This window comes from Spermophilus citellus (assembly GCF_964194105.1).
Source record: "Spermophilus citellus genome assembly, chromosome: 8".
In the NCBI taxonomy this organism is placed as follows: Eukaryota; Metazoa; Chordata; class Mammalia; order Rodentia; family Sciuridae; genus Spermophilus; species Spermophilus citellus.
Window position 1 is genome coordinate 94,747,107 of NC_138189.1, and position 18,666 is coordinate 94,765,772.

General features: G+C 38.0%; 1 protein-coding gene across 1 annotated transcript in view; it reads right to left on the reverse strand.

Annotated features, from left to right (window-relative positions):
- ALPK1 (alpha kinase 1) overlaps positions 1 to 18,666 on the reverse strand; it is a 132,457-nt gene that overhangs the window by 55,578 nt on the left and 58,213 nt on the right. The window contains exons 3-4 of the mRNA XM_081303400.1: positions 8,187 to 8,418; positions 2,777 to 2,931 (exon numbers count right to left, since the gene is read on the reverse strand). Coding sequence (XP_081159526.1) covers positions 2,777 to 2,931; positions 8,187 to 8,307 — 276 coding nt within the window. The 5' untranslated portion in view covers positions 8,308 to 8,418. The remainder of the gene's footprint in view (positions 1 to 2,776; positions 2,932 to 8,186; positions 8,419 to 18,666) is intronic.

Genomic DNA, 18,666 nt, shown 5'->3' on the forward strand with positions numbered 1-18,666 from the left:
AGAGCAGCTCCCATTTAAGCAACAACTCCCAGAATTGATGGAGAAGAGATGTCTTTCCTGGCTGGTCTCAGTTTTCACTTGGGATTCTCCTTTTCTTTTTACCTTGTCCTTTTGGTCCTCACCTCTCCATTAAGGATCTGCCTTTCTCTCTCATTCTCCCCTCTATTTTTTTCTTCAGGGCAGCAGTTCTCAAACTTCAGCCTTCATAATCATCTGGAGACCTTGTCTAATGCTAAGTGCTGAGTTTCCACTCCCAGGATTTTTGATTGTGTAGAGGATTTTTGATGGGGGCCCAAGATATGGAATTTCCAAGTTCCTGTGGGATTCTGACACTGTGCTTGGGAGGTCTCGCTGTAAAAAGCACTGAAGTAGAGATGCACTGTCCAATAGAATGGTGGCCCTGGCCACATGTGGCTGTCTTCATAGGAATTAACAAAAAGTCAATAAAACTATAAATGATGGGTGAGTATCCACTCTAATGTCTCATGGAAAATACTTTGTAAACACTGCATTTCCCTTCCCTCTAGGCTTTGGATTTTATTTCCTCTCCATTAGTAGTTTATATTCTAATGCTGTTGTATTGCAGGGGGAAAAAAGGGGGAAACTTTTTGTTCCATTTAATCATATATCGCCTAGCACTATGAAGTACTCAAGAACCACATGCAACTAGTGGCTGTCTTGTTGGACAGACTCCTTCTAGAGGAGGTCTCCTGGACAGTCTGCTTGAACACATCTCAGGGCTTCCTGATGGAAAACTGGGATTGGAAAAAAGAGGAGGCTAAAAGTCAAAGCTCTCCCATATACTCCTCCGTTCCCTTGGACAAATTTGTCTTTCTGCACCTTAGTTGCCTCCTTTGTAAAATGAAGATAATAACAGTGATAACCACCATAAGGCTACCTAGAGAAATTAAATGAGATTATGCACATGCAAACACTTTGCAGACTCAATAGTGATTTAAAAAATTATACTTATTTCATTCCACTTTTCTACTAATACCAACCACATTTATTTAAAACTGCTGGCTCAACACTGCATTCTTTCCAAGTACTCACTTTCCTGGGCTTGCCATCCCCAGTCTGCTTAACCTGTTTTGTTTAGTTTTGTTGGGGGTATGAGAGAAGTGGAGGTTTCACTATTTCTGGTAAGTCCCTAAATGTGCTGTTGAATGTCCATAGATCAAGGGGTCTTTCCTAGATTTATGCTTCAATAGTTAAGGACAATTTCTATACATTTATTTTTGGGATGATCCCAAAACACAATCCCATGTAAACTGAGAGAGTAGAAATTTTGGGATGTTGTCATTGTTCTAATGCCTGATCTCCAAACAAAGGAAATTTTATGTGATGAAAAAAATACCTATAAGCCAGTAGGCTTCCTTGACAACCTCCTGAAAGAATGTAGGCACAAAAACAATGTCACTAAAAAGGAAAATGGGCTGGGTATGGTGGCACATGTCCATAATCTCAGCTACTCCAGAGGCTGAGGCAGGAGGATCTCAAGTTTGAGGACAGTAATTAATGAGGCCCTGGGCTTGATTCTCAGTACCACCACCAAAAAAAAAAAAAAAAAAAAAAAAAAAAAAAAAAATCCCCAGAACCTAATCTAAGCCTGAATTATTAGCCCTAACCAGGGTTCCTATGCTGTTCCTGAAGTTCTCTCCTATCTGGAGTAGAGGTATCCACTGAATTCATTTCTGATAGACGAGTTGAGGATAAGCATGTCAATGACCTTGACCTGGTGCTTCCCAAACAGCCTTAAACATGGGAAGTTAAGGGAACAAATAAAACCCCAGGTGGGATCCAGGGAAGGGATATAAACGAATCCACATTCATATGGACCTGATTTTATATTTAGGTGTGGGAGTCAAAATATGGCAGAGACAAACAGAATAGAAAACATAATATTAATAAATAGTTACTATTACATTTATTATTCTCTTTCAGATTTTATGAAAACTGGATGGAAGTCAATTGTACCACTTAATACTGAGTGAATCTGACTTTCATCAAGAGTTAGAAACATATAGGAATAATCATACTACATCAACCAAGTGTCAATACCAAGCAGAGACTTCAAAACCGATGTGGTGATTAGATGAATAATAATAATTCAATTGGTGTAGGAGAAACACTGTTAAGAAAATAGAGCCAACAATCTCATATAAACCATGAAATTCTGTTGCTATAAAGAATGTTGAGCATAAATACCATCAGAGATAGTGAATGATGTTTTGAAATATCCTGAGGCTTGAAAAAGTGTCAAATAAAATCCTAACAGGAGGACTTGAATTATATGTTTTTGATTGCCTCTATTAAATTATGATTAATTAGGAGGGCTTAAATTATGTTTTCAATTACTGTTAAACTTCAACAGTTTAGTCAGCAAGTCACCTTGATGAGGCAGTGAATAATTTATTTTTTTTAAGCTACCCAACTTTTAGAAAGTGGCATTTTAAAATAAGAATGCTATGAGGCATTGTGGAATCAAAACTGCTTTGGTTCACCAAGGATGCCTAAATGTTTCAGGATGACAGGTTTCATATTGGACCCACCCACCACCCTTGTTCACTTTTACTAGGTATGCCTTTCCAACATCAGATCTTACAGGCAGATGCTTTTCGAACAGCAATTTCCCCTACATTAGTCAATCTGGCAGAGCAGACCATAAAGATAGGGACTGTCTTTTGCTTCAAAGAAATTTAATCTATTAGACCACTTAGAGACTAAATGCCTCACTTGGGGATGTCAGAGGGACAGGTGGTGGAGCTCTTCCTACCAGTAACTGCTGCAACCCGGCGCCAATCACATCCTGCAGGTTTGTTTTGTCCTCTGGGCTCATGGCTTGTTTGTACTGCCACTTTTCAGGCACGAAGGGCCACTTCATTTCCTTCGCCTCCTGGATCAGGGTCCTTAACTCGCTGGGGAGTGAAGCTGCAGAGGTCAGAGTTCAGGTAAGGAAATTGCAGTCAAAGAAAAGGCTGTTGAACTCCCCCATGTTATGATGAAGCACCTCAGTAGCAAAAACACTTTTCCCTAGCTCTTGTGGCTGGTCTGAGCTGTTGGTTCTGACTCAAAGAATAATAGCAAGGAGCTATCTGTCAGGGGTGGCCCTGCTCTCCTTTGCCCTACAGGTAAATTGGGGTAGTCAGGCATTAAGAAAGGTTTTTAGCAGGAAGTAAAGCACTTCAGTGACTATCTCTGCATGAAGAATCAGAGAAAGGAATGGAGGAAATATTATTTTCCCTGTAAAATGAGAACGGGACTGGAATGGAATGGTATTGTGGGCTTGTGGCAGCTGGGTAATGTAGACCGTAAGTTTGTTCAACCTCTTTTTGCTTCTTTAAGACCCCATCTCATTCTTTCACCATGGACAACACTTGAGTCCAGACAATAAATATGAAAAACACAGATGAGATTTGAAGAGAGATCAATTAAATGTGAAACAGCCTTAATTTCATGTTAGTGGCTATGTTTAAATCTCTCAGTGAGCACCAAATCTATTTCTACTGGTTCACAGTCTTCTATCCAAAATCCAGAAACCCCCAAATCTCTGGAAAGTAGAAAATTTTCCTTATGTTTACAATCCAAACTAGACTTGAATTGGGTAGGGCAATTTATAGTCCCAATTATCCTACTGAGTGAGATTACTCAGAAGTTTTGCTTAAAAAAAAAAAAAGGTTGATGTCTATCTTAGCTGCCACCCTAACTTCTGTTTCAACAATGAATAGAAACATATGTACCCAAAGACCCTCCTCCCATTGGGAAAAGTCTGAATTTTGAAGTACCTGTGATCTTCAGGGTTCTGGATAAAGGACCATGGTCCTATATACATGATTGCCAGCTATAAATCTTGTGGTACTTATTTTGCAGGTATCTCACACTGAACACGTACACAACTTAGCTCATCAGCTCTTTTCTGAACTTATTTCCCCTCATATTCTCTTTTTTTGATGAATGGTACCACCATGCACAAAATCACCCAAGTCTGAAGCCCAGACATCAGTCTAGACATTTACTTTTTCTGTCTCCCTGAATCCAACTGGTTGTTGAATCCTGTCATTTCTAAAACTCATTTCCTCCTCTTCTTTTTCAATAATTTTTGCTTGAATTGCTGTTTATAATTTCACCGAATATTCCTTATTTTTCCATATTTTTTATTGGGGCCCGACAATTATACATAGTGGTGGGATTCATTGCCACATATTCATGCATAGACATGATATAACAATATAATTTGGCCAATATTATTCCCCAGTATTTCCCCTTTCCCTCCCTTCTTTCCTCCCCGTGGTTATTTTCTTCTTCTTTATTGATTTCCCTTGGATTTTCTGGAGATTCCCTCCCACTTCCTGCTTTTCTTTTCCTTTTTCCTCTCTACCTGACACATCAGAGAGAAAACATATGACTCTTGACTTTCTGAGTTTGACTTATTTCACTTAACATAGATAGTGTTCTCAAGTTCCATCCATTTTCCTGCAAATGAAATAATTTCATTCTTCTTTATGATTAAAACTCCACTGTGTACATATGCCACATTTTCTTTATCCATTTACCCACTGATGAACATCTAGGTTGGTTCCATAGTTTGGCTATTGTGAATTGTGCTGCTATAAGCATGGGTATGCATGTATTACTATAGTATGATGTCTTTAATTCTTTAGGATAAATACTGAGGAGTGGCATAGCCTGATCTTATGGTTGTTCCATTGTTTATCTTTTGAGGAACCTCCATACTGATTTCTATAGTGGTTGTACTAATTTTACAATTACAACAAGAATGTAAAAGTATTCCTTTTCTCCATATCCTCTCTGGATCATCTTCTTTATTTTTTATCTCCCCCTTTTTCCCCTAAAAACAAGATGGATCAGGCCATTGCCTTGTATAAAATTCTTTAATTATTGAATTTTGTACATCCTGTTCTGACTGTATCCCTCTCACTCAATGCCTTGATGATCAAATTCAGACCCACTACCTTCAGTCTTCAATGCAAAGGTTGTCATTTTCCAGCTTACCATGACTTCAAAGAGGATTTGAAAATACTTTTCTGTGCTCTTAAACCACAAGTGCTTGCTCCTTTCAGCCTTCATACCTCCTCCTTAACTACACCTGTCTGTCTCACTGGGCTGGGAGCTTCCTGCAAACAGATATCATGTCTCATGTCCCATTCCTTTTGTAAATCACATCATGATGGGTAAAAGACCATCATGGTTAAAAGATGTGGTTACTGTTGTGTCTACATGAGGCATGCTGAATAGGGCAAAAGAGATAAGACAGAGAGAACAAAAACCAAAAGAAGAGAAGGAAGAAAATCTAACTGTACCTTAGTTCTTGATGGGTTTTTTTTTTTTTTTTTTGAACTTGCCAACTAGGCAAAGGAAAGGAAGTTTCCTGTCAGGAAAGGACTGCTTGACATTGAAGGGGATATCATATAGGCCACACCAGTGAATTATCTGCACTGACTGACACTTATAATGACTTATAAGTGTCACTCTGAACACCCCCCACTCCTGGTATTCAGCAGCCTGGGGCTCCTGAGCACCGACTCTGCAATACTCTGCAACAGCAATTCCCACATTGAAAGTGGAACCCTGACATCTGGGACCTATGGGATCACAGTCTGCTGGCAAAGCTGGCTCTTACTGCCACAGACCAAATTGTAGCTTCTGAAAATGTTTCTAATATATGTGTAGAGAAAATTTCTTCAAGGGTATTAGGATGACCATTCAGTCCTGTTTGCTTAGAAGGGTCCTGTGTCGTCCTAGGGTACTTATCAATAGTGTCCCTTTCTGTCTCAAAAGTGTCCCAGTTTGGTAAATTATTTGGACACTGTGATGAACATAAGTCTCCTCATGACAGCAGAAATGTAATCTCTGGGTTCTCAGATCTTCATCGCCCTTTGGACTGAGTAGTTTAGTCTTTCCAAATTGCTTCATCAAAATGGAGAAGGCTTTGGAAGGTGAGCCTCAGGGTTATACACAATTACATATAAGAGGAAAGGAGGAGTAGGATAAAAATTATATAAGTGGAAGAAACGATTTTTAGTAGAGGGGGTGGAGAGAGAGAAGGGGAGGGGAGGGGAGGGGAGGGGAGGGGGGATAGTGGAGAATGGGATAGACAGCAGAATACATCAGTCACTAGAAAGGCAATTTATAAATCAATGGAAATGTAACTGATGTGACACAGCAATCTGTATACGGGGTAAAAATGGGAGTTCATAACCCACTTGAATCAATCTGTGAAATATGGTATATTAAGAACTATGTAATGTTTTGAACAAGCAACAATAAAATATTATAAAAAAAAATGGAGAAGGCTTATTCTTTACAGCTCAGGTTTTCCTCGTGCACCCCACCTCTTCCCTACAGATCATGCCAGACCATGAGCAGTCCAGTGGAACACACTGAAAGAAAAGATGCCTCTAAAATACATCTGTAAAAGATGATCTCTTTGGACTTCAGTTTCTGCTCCCCGGATGTGGTTGAGAGGTGGAAGGGAGAAACATAAAAACCACTGTTTGTGTTTCAGAGCCCGCTGGCTCGCCCTGCCGCCATAAGTGACCCTGTACTAATGCCTTTCTCTCGGGGGCACAAGAGCTGACGACATCGGTGGTGGCAGGACCCGCCTGCTGGAGATGCTCAGAAACCACCTGCCAGGCTAAGGGCGCGCGTTCCGCCCCGCACGCGGTCAACCGCCTGCGCTGCGGTGCAGCACGCGGCTCGGCCGCGGGGGTGGAGAAGCTGCGGTCCTGGGTGGCTCTGCCCAGGAAGATTCCTCTCCATCGATTTACGGGATTCAGCCATCACCAGACTGTCAGCTCCGGACCCGGTAGCCGCCTCCTCTGCCTCTGCGATCACTTATCTCCCCACGGAGCTTACCTGGAGGACCGTGTCTAATTTAGTGATTTTACAGCCGTGATTTGCCTTATCTGTAACTAAACTGATTATTTCTCCCATTCTGTGACACTTGGGAAGAAAATGCTACCCGATCAGGGGGCTCAGAGGCTTTACTAGGGAGAACATAAAGCTTAAGGGAATTTGGGTTGAGAACACAAAGCGTGAGATGGGGTAAGTGGTCAAGAGAAAAACTTGAGTAGAAACGACTCCACACAACGAACGCACTTCCCCCCCGGGGGAGAACTAGGACCAGCAACAAGGCATCTTCAGTAGATGCCCAGGAACCTGCCATTCCCTGACAAGGGTCGGACATCAAAAAAACGTTGGTGATATCGGGCTAAGCATATGCAAGCAAAGTCACACGTGGGGGCACCTGGCTAGTCAAACAAAAGGAAACCCATAATCGATCCCACAGGAGCCTTAAAGCATCCCTGTAAAATGTGCTTTTATACAAGAAAGTGATGAAGAAAGCATTCAGAACATTCCTCCATTACATAATGAACAACAAAAGGACTCGGTGAGTGTGCATTTCATTTGGGAATCTTACTTTTGCATGAAATAGCAAGACACTAAAAAATACAAAAAATATGAAAAGTTCATCAGAATCTAATTATATGATAAAAAAGGAAACCTAAATACAGAGAGTTGCCTCTCCACAATGGGTCAAAGAAGAACTAAAGATTGTTTTAACTTTCTAGACTTTGAGACTTCCCAATTGATGACTTATCTATAACGATGAAGAGAACAAACTACAAAATGAGCTCAAAGCCAAAATCTTAAATCCTGAGCATGATGCAATTGCTATTTGTAGAGATGAGTGGGTTTATTTTACTATGTGTTGATGACCAAGAAAAGAGAGATGGGGCTGGTGAGATGACATATTTATGGAAACTGTAGAAGTCTATGGAAATTGATGAAGCACAAAATCCTTGTTTGAAAAAAAGTATGAGCCACCATTCAGAAGTTGCTTCAATTTTTTAATAATTGAAATTTACGTGCACCAGCCAACTTGGACCCTTTGTTCTTCTTGAACTAAACTGTTTCTTGTAGCCTCATGTTTACTGAAGCCTAAAATTAGAACTGACAGCAATTCACTGGGACAAAGTGGGCTTCCTCCCCTGCCTGTCCGCCTGTAGCCCACATCCCATTCATGCCCTAGAAATCCACTCATCTCTCGGTGGTCATCTGCCAAGAGAAGAAAAATAGGGCAGAGATGAGAACGTGTCGTGCAGGCAGGGGAGAGGGGAATGAACCTGCTGGCTCACCACTGGTGCCTCCCAGCAGAACCTCACCTCTGCACCGCTGGTCCTCGCTCTTGTCCTCCTCTGACACATCTGGCGCCTCCAACAAGAGCTGGTCCAGCACTTGCTTGCACTCTTGCAGTAGTGCAGCTACAGCTTTTTGATTATTCATGATGATTACCCTCCCCGGACGATGAATCGAGTGTCCCTGGGTCTATGGTGATCAATTACCTAGGAGAAGACATCGATTCTCAATAAAGGAGACCCTTGAAGGCTGAGGTACCTGGTGAACAAAAGAGGGAGAAAGATGATTAACTGAAGTATCATCAATTATCTGTAAGACTCAAGCAGGGAGGGATAATAGGGCAAACGCATGAAAATACATGACAGCCCCTGAGGACGTTATTAGGGAAGTGTGTGAAATGACTGCGGGGTCTGGTTTAGATTGGCAGCACCTCAGAAACATCAAGTGCAGAAGGGAGAGGGTCCCCATACAAACCCCGGTTACCCACAGTGATGTCAGTGGAATCACACGGGGCCAAATGAAATGAATGTCCGCCATGATTTATGTATCTTCTGCATTCTTCATGTATGTCAGTGCCTCTGGATCCCAGTGGCACTACACTTTCTACCTTTCTGGAAATCTACAGGAAGCACCTGGCTGACAGTTCTAATGTTCACCCATAAACATGTAGTAATATGAAGTTTACCACTCATAACCCCCTACTGACTTCCCGACTGTGCAGACTTCTTCATGCTATTTAGCATGATATAATTTGGACCAAGATAGGCAATGACAGATGTTGAATTTAAAGCTCTTCACTGCCAAGCACACTGGCAAGTAAAATAAAGAAGTGATACCCTGGAAAACCCAATTTCCTAGTACTATCGTATGGGTAAATCGATCGTATAGATGGAAGAATCTACTTATGTTGCCATGTAACGTATGAACATTGGAGAGATTTCTCATGCAAATATTAGTGTGATGTAATGAACTATTGCAGTCACAGCAATTTTGAGACCAAAATAACTCACTGAAAGTACAAAAATTCTTGACCAAAAAATAGAAAAAAAGTTCTTTGATTAATAAATCTCTTTTTCATCTTCATTAATTAAAGTAGTACCTTGTAAACAGAACAAAGGAAATTATCCTCTCTCTGACTTTCCCAGAATGGATAGGGGAGCTTCTGTCTGGTTTAGACACTCTTCTAGTGAACATAGAATTGAATTATCAAAGTATGAGAATCTGAAAAAGAAGACAGTAACAGATTCCTGGATGGTTTCAGTCCCTCTGTTTCTGAGCTAACCCATGTAACTGATGTAATCACTGAAAATATACAAGCAGCGAATTATTGTGTAAGGTTAAAAAGTACACTGTTACCCAATGGCCTTGGTTTTAAAGAATTTATATACACTTTACTGCCAAAATAAAGCTTGAGGATATCACAGGCTTGCTTTGTTAAAAATAATCATGTATTTGGTGATGAACACAAGCAGAGTTCTTGAATTTAAAGTTCTTGTTACCTTAAAGAGCTTTCACACAAGGAACTAGTTACTGGAAGGATTTAAGCATAAGTATGAATTTAATCTCTTTTCTGTTTAGGGTGTTTCGAAAAGCATTCTTGCACAAATTGAGTTGTTGGACTGAATGGTTTCCAATGACCCTTTTAACTAGAATGTCTATAAGTCACAAAGTTTTGTGCTGCAATCTGGCCATTAGTCTTCCTAGTTATAAGACGAACCAAGTAGAAAGGGTAGATGGAATTTTATTATTGTACTGCTATTGCAAAGAACAGGAGAACATGTTCATCCCTTCTGAGTACTACTGTTACCAAGAAAAGAGCTTATTAGTGGACTCAGTGGGCTAGCAGCCATGTAACAATAATGTCCCATTCTCACTGATCCTTGGAAGAGGGAGAGACTGGTTAAATGAGAGGACAGTCCAGAGACTGAGAAATGCATCTGGTGTTTGAGAAAGTTATCAACAAACTTTCTTGGCATGTGCTGTGGGTGAGTTGTACACTCATTTTTCTTCAAGCCTTAAAATAAGAAGACTCTTCTTTCCTAGTATCTCTTGTTTAGGACTTAATATACAAAGAGAGGTGAAATAAAGGAATATGAAGAGCTGGTTTGTATACCAAAAAATCAGACTGCATTCTAATATAACTTCAATAGCACATCATCCCTTTGTTCAAAGGCTCTCCGTAAAGTTTTACTGGTACTGTATCATCCTCTTAGGGTAGAAAGCAGTCTTTAGTTGGACCCATAGAAGCAGTAGATAGGCAAGTGTGTACTGAGAGTTGATGGGTGGTGGGGCTGAGGACATGTTGTTCAAAGCATACAGAGTTTCATTAGGAGAAATACGTTTAAGAGATCAATATTATATAGCATGGTGACTACAGTTAATGATAATATATTGTGTAGTTGAAAACTAGTAAGATATTTTAAGTGTTTTCACCACAAAAGTAAGTATGTGAGGTAAATTCATATTATAGATTGTTTTAGCCATCTACAATGTATGTGTATAAATACAATCAAAACATAATGTTGTACACAGGAAACATATGGTTTCAATTTGTCAAAAGAAAAATTGTAATTAATGGACAATTACATTTTAATTGTTGTGTTTATGTAAATGGTTTAAGCAGGGATAGTATATAGTAATGAAAAGAGGACATTGAAAAAGGAAACCAATGCAAACAATAGTGCTCAACAGTTTGTTGACTAATTCTTCCGCTTCATACTCTGTCATTGAACTGTGAGGCCCATGAGAGTCAATTTTGAGATTTACCTTTCTCATATGTTTTTTCCATGGAAGCATGGTTTAAACAATTTTTAAGATGCTTTTTGCTCTTAAATTATATACTCAGTCACAATGCAGACAAATGAACTTATTTATTGCTGAAGAATTTCTGCTATTTATTGAAAATCCCTAGCTTTTTTTTTTGAAGGGCTTTATTCCATTTTATGTATTTATTTATTTGCTGTGCAAGGGCTTGAATCCAGGGCTTTACATATGCTAGGCAAGTGCTCTACCACTGAGCTATGTCCCCAACCCTATCCGTCCTAGTTCTTTTGAGAAATCTTAAATACAATATGTTTATATATATTTTTCTTTGTGGTTTAGAAATAATGGTTTGAATTTTAGGGGGCTGATTATTAAATAAATATACTCTTTTGCTCCTGTTTCCTCACTTGAAACCCCCAGTCCTAAGGCAAAGCATCATAAATCTCTCCTTTTTGTCCAAGTGCTGTGAAAGATAAGATATGTGGTTCCATAGGGGCAAACAACAGGACTTGACCTAATTATTTGAATAAAGCTAGGGCAGGTCAGGGGAGGCTTCCCTGAGGACGTAATGCCTGAGTTACTCTCTGAAAGACGAATAGGGCTTAATGAAGTTGAAAACAGTGGGGAACGACCCTTCTGGAGAAGGAAAAACAGAGGGAATAGAAAAGGGATGTGTTGGGTAGCCTAGAGTTAAAAGGTGGGGCTGGAGAGGTAAGGAAGGGCCATGCAGGGCTGTGTGCACCAGGTAAGGAATTTTGTCTTGACCCTAAAAGTGATAATGTTAATTTCTGATGGCCGTAAGACCCATGACCAGATTTGCATTTGGAAAAGATCGCTGTGTCTTGGCTGCAGTGCCTATTGGCAGATGGGCGAATAGGAGAAGGTCACTGCAGGCAGATAAGACGGGTACTTATTGCAATAATCCAGGTGAGAGCTGTCAGGACTTTGGACCAGAATGATAGTATTAGAAATGTAGAAAATTGGACGTATCTGAGAACTGTTTAGGGAGCAAGGGCAGTATTGATGCTGGATGCTGCGTGAGATGTTAAAAACAAGTCTCAGGTTTTCTGCCTTACTGGAGTTCAAAACCGAATGGATAATATTACTTAATGTTGAGAGAGGGAAACGGAGAAGAGACAGCCTAGTAAACGACAGAAATACATCTTCTATTTTATATTTCTAGGTAGAAGGAAGATAAATCATACTATCCACAGGAAGCAAACATATTTTGCCCAAGAATACATTTCTAAAAAAGAAGAGTTTACTAAGATAATGTTTAATATTTGTGACTCTTCAAAATGTACTGAAGATATTCTTTATACTTTTCAAATGTTACAGCATTTTCCCTTTCCCCTGCACAATTCAGGGGAGTTAATAGGAAGAAAATAGTGTAACATGAGAAACACTTTGGAATCTGACCATCTGTCCAGACTTGTATGGTTCATTGTTAGGCATAACAGGCTGGAGCCCAGGACACTTTCCTTCAGGCAATGGTCCTGCTGGAAATTTTGATCAACTTCATTTATAAAAGAATCATTTTCAATTTCAACACAAAACAATTTTTGCTCTTCTGAACTGTGGTGTTTTTGTGAGCTGTTCATTGTTCTAAAAATCAAACAGAAGTTTCCCAGTAATTTTTTGTAACCTATGGATTATTTTTTTCTATTTTAACACATGCTGTGTATGTGTTAAAATGCTTGTGTTTTTTTATAAAAATCACACCAAAAGGGGCCAGACAGAGCAATCAAACATTCAGAAAACTCTAGAAAAACACTAAATACCCAACAAAGTTAGAATCCTACACCCTAAGGTACACATGCCATGCATTGCTGAATAGTCATGTGTTCATACAGTCTGTGGTTGGCTTTGATATATGCATTCTTCAGTTCCATTGGTGATTTAGAGTTCAATTGAGTGGCTGAGTGTAGGATAACTGGCAAATGAGCCATCATGAAAAAGAAGCAAGTAGTCTGTAATTTCAGTGACTTAGGAGGCTGAGGCAGAAGGATCACAAGTTAGAGATACAGCCTGGGAAACTTAATTTTAATCCCAAAATTGAAAATTAAAAGGGGGTGGGGATGTAGGTCAGTGGTAAAGTAGTCTAGGTTCAATTTGTAGTACAGAAGAAGAGGAGGAGAAAGAGGAGGAGGAGGAGGAGGAGGAGGAGGAGAGAGGAGGAGGAAGTAGATTATTCAAAACCTATTTCTTTGGGCATATATGTTTGAGTCTTTTTCACTAGACAGTTAGTTCCTCCATTATGGAGTAGATCAGGGAAAATAATGGACTCCATAGGTGTTCCGTGCTCCACTGACTGCCACCTCTATTAAACTTCATCAGCCACTGAATCCCCAAACTAAAAGATGTGGGAAACATGATATGAACTATACTGTCAAGGAGTTTATAACTTGAGGGTATATTAGTTTTTTATGACTATCAGAAAAATGCTTTGGTTAATTAACTTGTACAGAGAAAAGGTTTATTTGGACTCAGACTTTTTTAGCTTCCAGTTCATAATTGATTAGCCCCTGTACTTTAGGCCTGAGTTGAGGCAGCCCACCAAGGCAGGGTACATGCAGAGCAAAAATGCTCACCTCATTACGAGGAAAGAGAGAGAGAAAGAGAGGAAAAAGCTGGGAGTCTCACAATCCCTGCCTAGGACACACCCCAAATGACCTAAAGACCTCCCACTAGACTTCACTTAAAGTTTCCAGTGCTTCCCAATAACACCACCCTGGGGACCAAGCCTTTACCACCTGGGGGGATATAACTTCAGGGGATATTCAAGGTCCAAACTATAGCAGAGGGATAAGACACAAATGTGTTTAACTACATAAGGCATATTACACATGATTATATCCCAAAAGCTCAATTTAAATTATCTGTGTTAGAATTTAATTAATCATCAGTTAAATTCTCCAGCAAATACACAGAACCTATATAATTCATATATACATGAATAAGTATTCTAAAACTACTTTTCATCTACATTTAAAATCATTTATTAAATTTTTTTCAATGAGGCAATGAATTCAGATCTCCGATTTACAACAATAAGAATAAAATTTCTAGCCAGGCACGTACACCTGTAATCCCAGAGGCTTAGAAGGCTGAGGCAGGAGGATGGCAAGTTCAAAGCCAGTCTCAGCAAATGATGAGACCCTAAGTAACTTAACAAGACCCTGTCTCAAAATAGAAAATAAAAACCACTGGGGAAGTGGCGAAGTGGTTAAGGGCCCCTGGATTCAATCCCTGGTAAAAAAAAAAAAAAAAGAATTTCTTTAATCAGGCATGAACAATGACAATCTAACCTTTTCTACCCTCTCCTGGGCACTGTATGCACAAAGTCTTACCATGATGCTTTTTCACTGATTGAGGGTAGAAATGGGGAAATAAGGAGAAAGAGAAATCTGATTGGAGGGTAAGGCAAGTGTGGGGCTCAGATGTTTTTTGAGTTATAGCCATTTATTAGCAATTTAAAACTGCATAAACAGGGAGGAGGGGAGGCAGGCAAAAGAAGAAGGAAACTACTCAGTTACCAAAGAAGAAACTTCTGTTTCTAGCAATATGAAGACTCTCTGACACACACAGAAAAACATCTAAAATTATTTGAAAAACACCTTTGAACTTTAGAATGTATCAATGAAATGGCAAGCAAAGAAGACAAATGAAAACTGGAACCTAAAAGTTTAACTGCAACACAGAAGGTAGCCTTTGCCTTGAGGTATCTGCCAAACTCCATGAACTTAAACTTTGGCTTTCACTGTTTTGAAGAATAGGAGTGTATGAAATAACACCAAAGGTATATATATAATATATGTATATACATATATGAAATATATGAAATAAATATGTATATATATGAAATATATTTTTCATATATATATTTCATATATATATGAAAGTTGTGTCAAATTCATTCCACTCTCTTTCCTATTCCTCTCCACCTCCCTTCCCTTCATTCCCCTTTGTCTAATACACTGAACTTCTATTCTTCCCACTGCTCCTTGTTATGGGTTAGCTTCAGAGAGAACATTCTGCCATTGTTTTTTGGAGGACTGACTTATTATATGTATGTATGTATATATCTCTCTCTCTACACACACACACACACACACACACACACACCATAGTGAATCTCGACATCGTATACATGCACAAGACTGGAATCCTAATTAGAATAAGACATATTCCATGCTTGTATAAATGTATCAAAATAGATTCTACTGTCACGTATAACTAAAAAGAACAAATTAAAAAATTTTAAATTGTTTAGCAAACTAAACAATTACATTGAAAGTATGAGTAAAGAGGTAAAAATTATAAATAAAGTATACCAAATTGAGTAAGAACCAGAATTTCTAGAAAGGAAAAATGTAGGAATTGAAAACATTAAATTCAATCAATGGATAGATTTGATAAATTTTAGCTCTCACTTAAGATAGACTTTTTGGACTGGGTGATATATTAGAACATATCACCCAGAATTCAAAAGAAAAAGACAGAGGTGTCATAAATACAAAAGGAAGCTTAAGAAATATGAAATTATTTTTCAAAACATGTAACATAGGACTGAGAGTCCCAGATGGGAATAATAGGGGAAGACATAAGAAATATTTGGATAAACAGTGACAAAGAGCTTTTACATCAGAATAATGAAATAATAAAAAAAAAATCCATGACCCTTAAGCAGGACAACAAATGAATAAAAATCCGTACCTACAAGTACAGTGAAACTAGAAAAACCTAAGACATGAAGAAGATCTTGAAAGCAGCTGGAGAAAAAGAATTAGCACCAAAGAAATGCAGTGAGTTTGTAGCTAATGACCTAAAAGGAGCAGTGGAAACCAAGGAAAACAAAACAAAACCCACAAACAAACAAAACAACAACTACAAAATCAGTGGAAGAGTATCTTCAATAATACTGGGGGGGGGGGAATACCCTGCAACATAAAGACATTTTGAAAGAAATATCAACTGATCCTTATTAAATAAATGTCTAAAATGTGTACTTCAGATAGATAGAAGGAAAATGATCACAGACAAAGGGCTTGGAATTCAAGGAAAAATAAAAAGCAATAGAAACAGCAGATTGGTTAAATATAAACAAACATAGAGTGTATAAAGCTATGAGAGCAATATATGGAAGAGATGTCTGTAATCTTAATGTTGATTGCAGCATTCACAATAACCGAAATATGCAATTAACTTAAGTATTCATTGATGAATGGCTAAAGAAAATAATGTATAAAAATCAGTAAAATAAATAAATGAAACAAAATAAATAAAAAAGGTATATACATATGCATACACACATATACAATAGGATCATATTTAGCTTTAAAAAAATAAGGAAATTCCATCATCAATGACAATACATATGAAGCTTGAGGACATTACATTAGATGAAATTACATAGATGGAGAAAGACAAATAACACATGACTTATCTTATATGTGGAATCTAAACAATGTGGGACTCTAGAAGCAGTGAGAAGAATGGTGGTTACCAGGGGTTGGTAGTGGGGGAGTTTGAGCAGATGTTAGCTCAAGGTTACAAAATTTTATTTAGATGGGAGGAAAAAGCTCAAGCGATCTATAAAATATGGTGACTATAGTTCATAATATTACCTTTTAAACTTGAAAATTGCTAAGAAAACTTGTGTTCTGACCACAAAAAATAGGTATGTAAACTAATGTGTGTGTTAATTATCTTGATTTAGCCAATGTATACGTATTTCAAAACACCATGTTGTACCTCAGGCCCATAGCAGTGCAGTTGGCTGACCATGGACTGAGACTTCTGAAACTGTGAGCCCTAAATAAATTTTTCCTCCCCTAAGTTGTTCTTGTCAGGTATATTTGGTCACAGCAATGAAAAGCTGCCTAACATACTGTGGATGAATTTTCTGCTCAGTTTTAACATATTGGCATAACATATTCTTGTATTCTTGTGAGTACAAGAATAAGGAATAAAACCTCTAGAAGCAAGTCATAACATGAATGTTGACAACACTATCAACCTGTTAGAGTGTTCCAGTACACATCATCTCATTTATCCTCATCCCAGAAAAATTATGTTTGGAAACCAGAGCCAGTGTGTCTCTCTTCGTGGCAAATTAATGCCTCAAAAACACATAGCAGTAGTTGTAGAAGACAGGGTTCATGACTAGTTCTCAAAAGAAAAAAATCTGATTAGCTTCATTGATGGTGGCAGGATTGATTTTTCTGTCCCCTGGATGAGTTCTCCATATGTACATGTTGTGTGGCTGGACTACCAGCAAGACTGGAAGGAGTGGTGTTTATTTGAGCTGCATGCCGGATTGGATTTGTGCTCCTAAGAGGATGTTGCAAGTTGAGTCCAAGCCCACGAAAATTATTTCTGAATAAATATAATTTGAAAAAATTATTTTATGTCTAGTTTTACATATAATATTGTTATTTTGTGAGTTTCAAATTACACTTGAATGCATATTTATGAATGCAATATGAGATGCATGCATGATTTCATCTTTGAATGCATTTGAATATAATATAACTGGAAATGTAATTTGCATTCTCAAATTTTATAGAAACAAATAACCAAATATTTAAAAATAAATTTCAAATAAATCTTTGGGGGTTGGCAACCACAAAAATACCATGTTGAGCACTGCAAATATATAGAATTTTTGTTTGCAATTTAAAAAATAAGTAATAAATTGAAAAACATAAAATGTACATACAACCACAAAATGCAAATAAGTCATGAAGAGAGTGATCGAAGTTAAATTGTTCTAAAAGACCTTTAAATTAATCAGGTGGAGGGGAGAGATTAATTTAGTGTGATAAGATTTCTAACATAATTTTTTAAAAACTGAGATAAAGCATGTAACTTTGAAACTATTAAAAGAAAAAAGTGAATAAAACAAAATATCCTAAATCAAAGCAATATTAAAAAAAGAAAAATAATAATAAAGAAGAGTCAGAATATAAAGAGCAAAATAAGATGGTAGGAATAGCTTTAAATATATCAACATTTCCAATAAATGCAAATGAACTAAATTCTATAGTTAAAAGATATAAAAAACAGCTACATAGATTTTGCTAGCATATAAGAATATGGAAAGGATACCAAAAGAATACAAAAAATACACAAGAGACATATAAGAATAAGAAAAATAACAGTAAAAGAAAGTGAAGAAGCTATATCACTATTAGACAAAATAGGCTTTAAGGGAAAAAGTTTTACCAGAGATAAAAAGATCATGATGATACATGGTTCAATTTGCCAGGAAGGCATAGCAATTCTAACCTAGTATTCATCTAGTAGTATAACCGCAGTTCATCCGAGGTGAAAATTGAAAAGCCACAGAATGGGTATATAGCTCAGTTAGAGTGCTTGCCTAGCATCCACAAAGCCATGATCCCCAGCACTGCAAAACAGCAAAAACAAAATAAAACAAAGCCACAAGCCAGGTATGGTGGTGCATAGCTATAGTCCCAGCTACTGGGGAGGCCGAGGAGAGAGGATCACTTGAGCCCAGGAATTCAAGGAAGCCTGGACAACATAGTGAGAGCCTCACCTCAAAAAAAAAGATTATAAAGAAAGACACACAAATATATAATCATAGTGGGAATGCAATACACCTCTCATACAAACTAAAATACAAAGCAGACCAAAAAAAAAAAAAAGTTCAGTAATGACACAATTGATTTGATCATCACAAGTAGTAAACTTGATCTAATAGGTATTTATAGAATAATA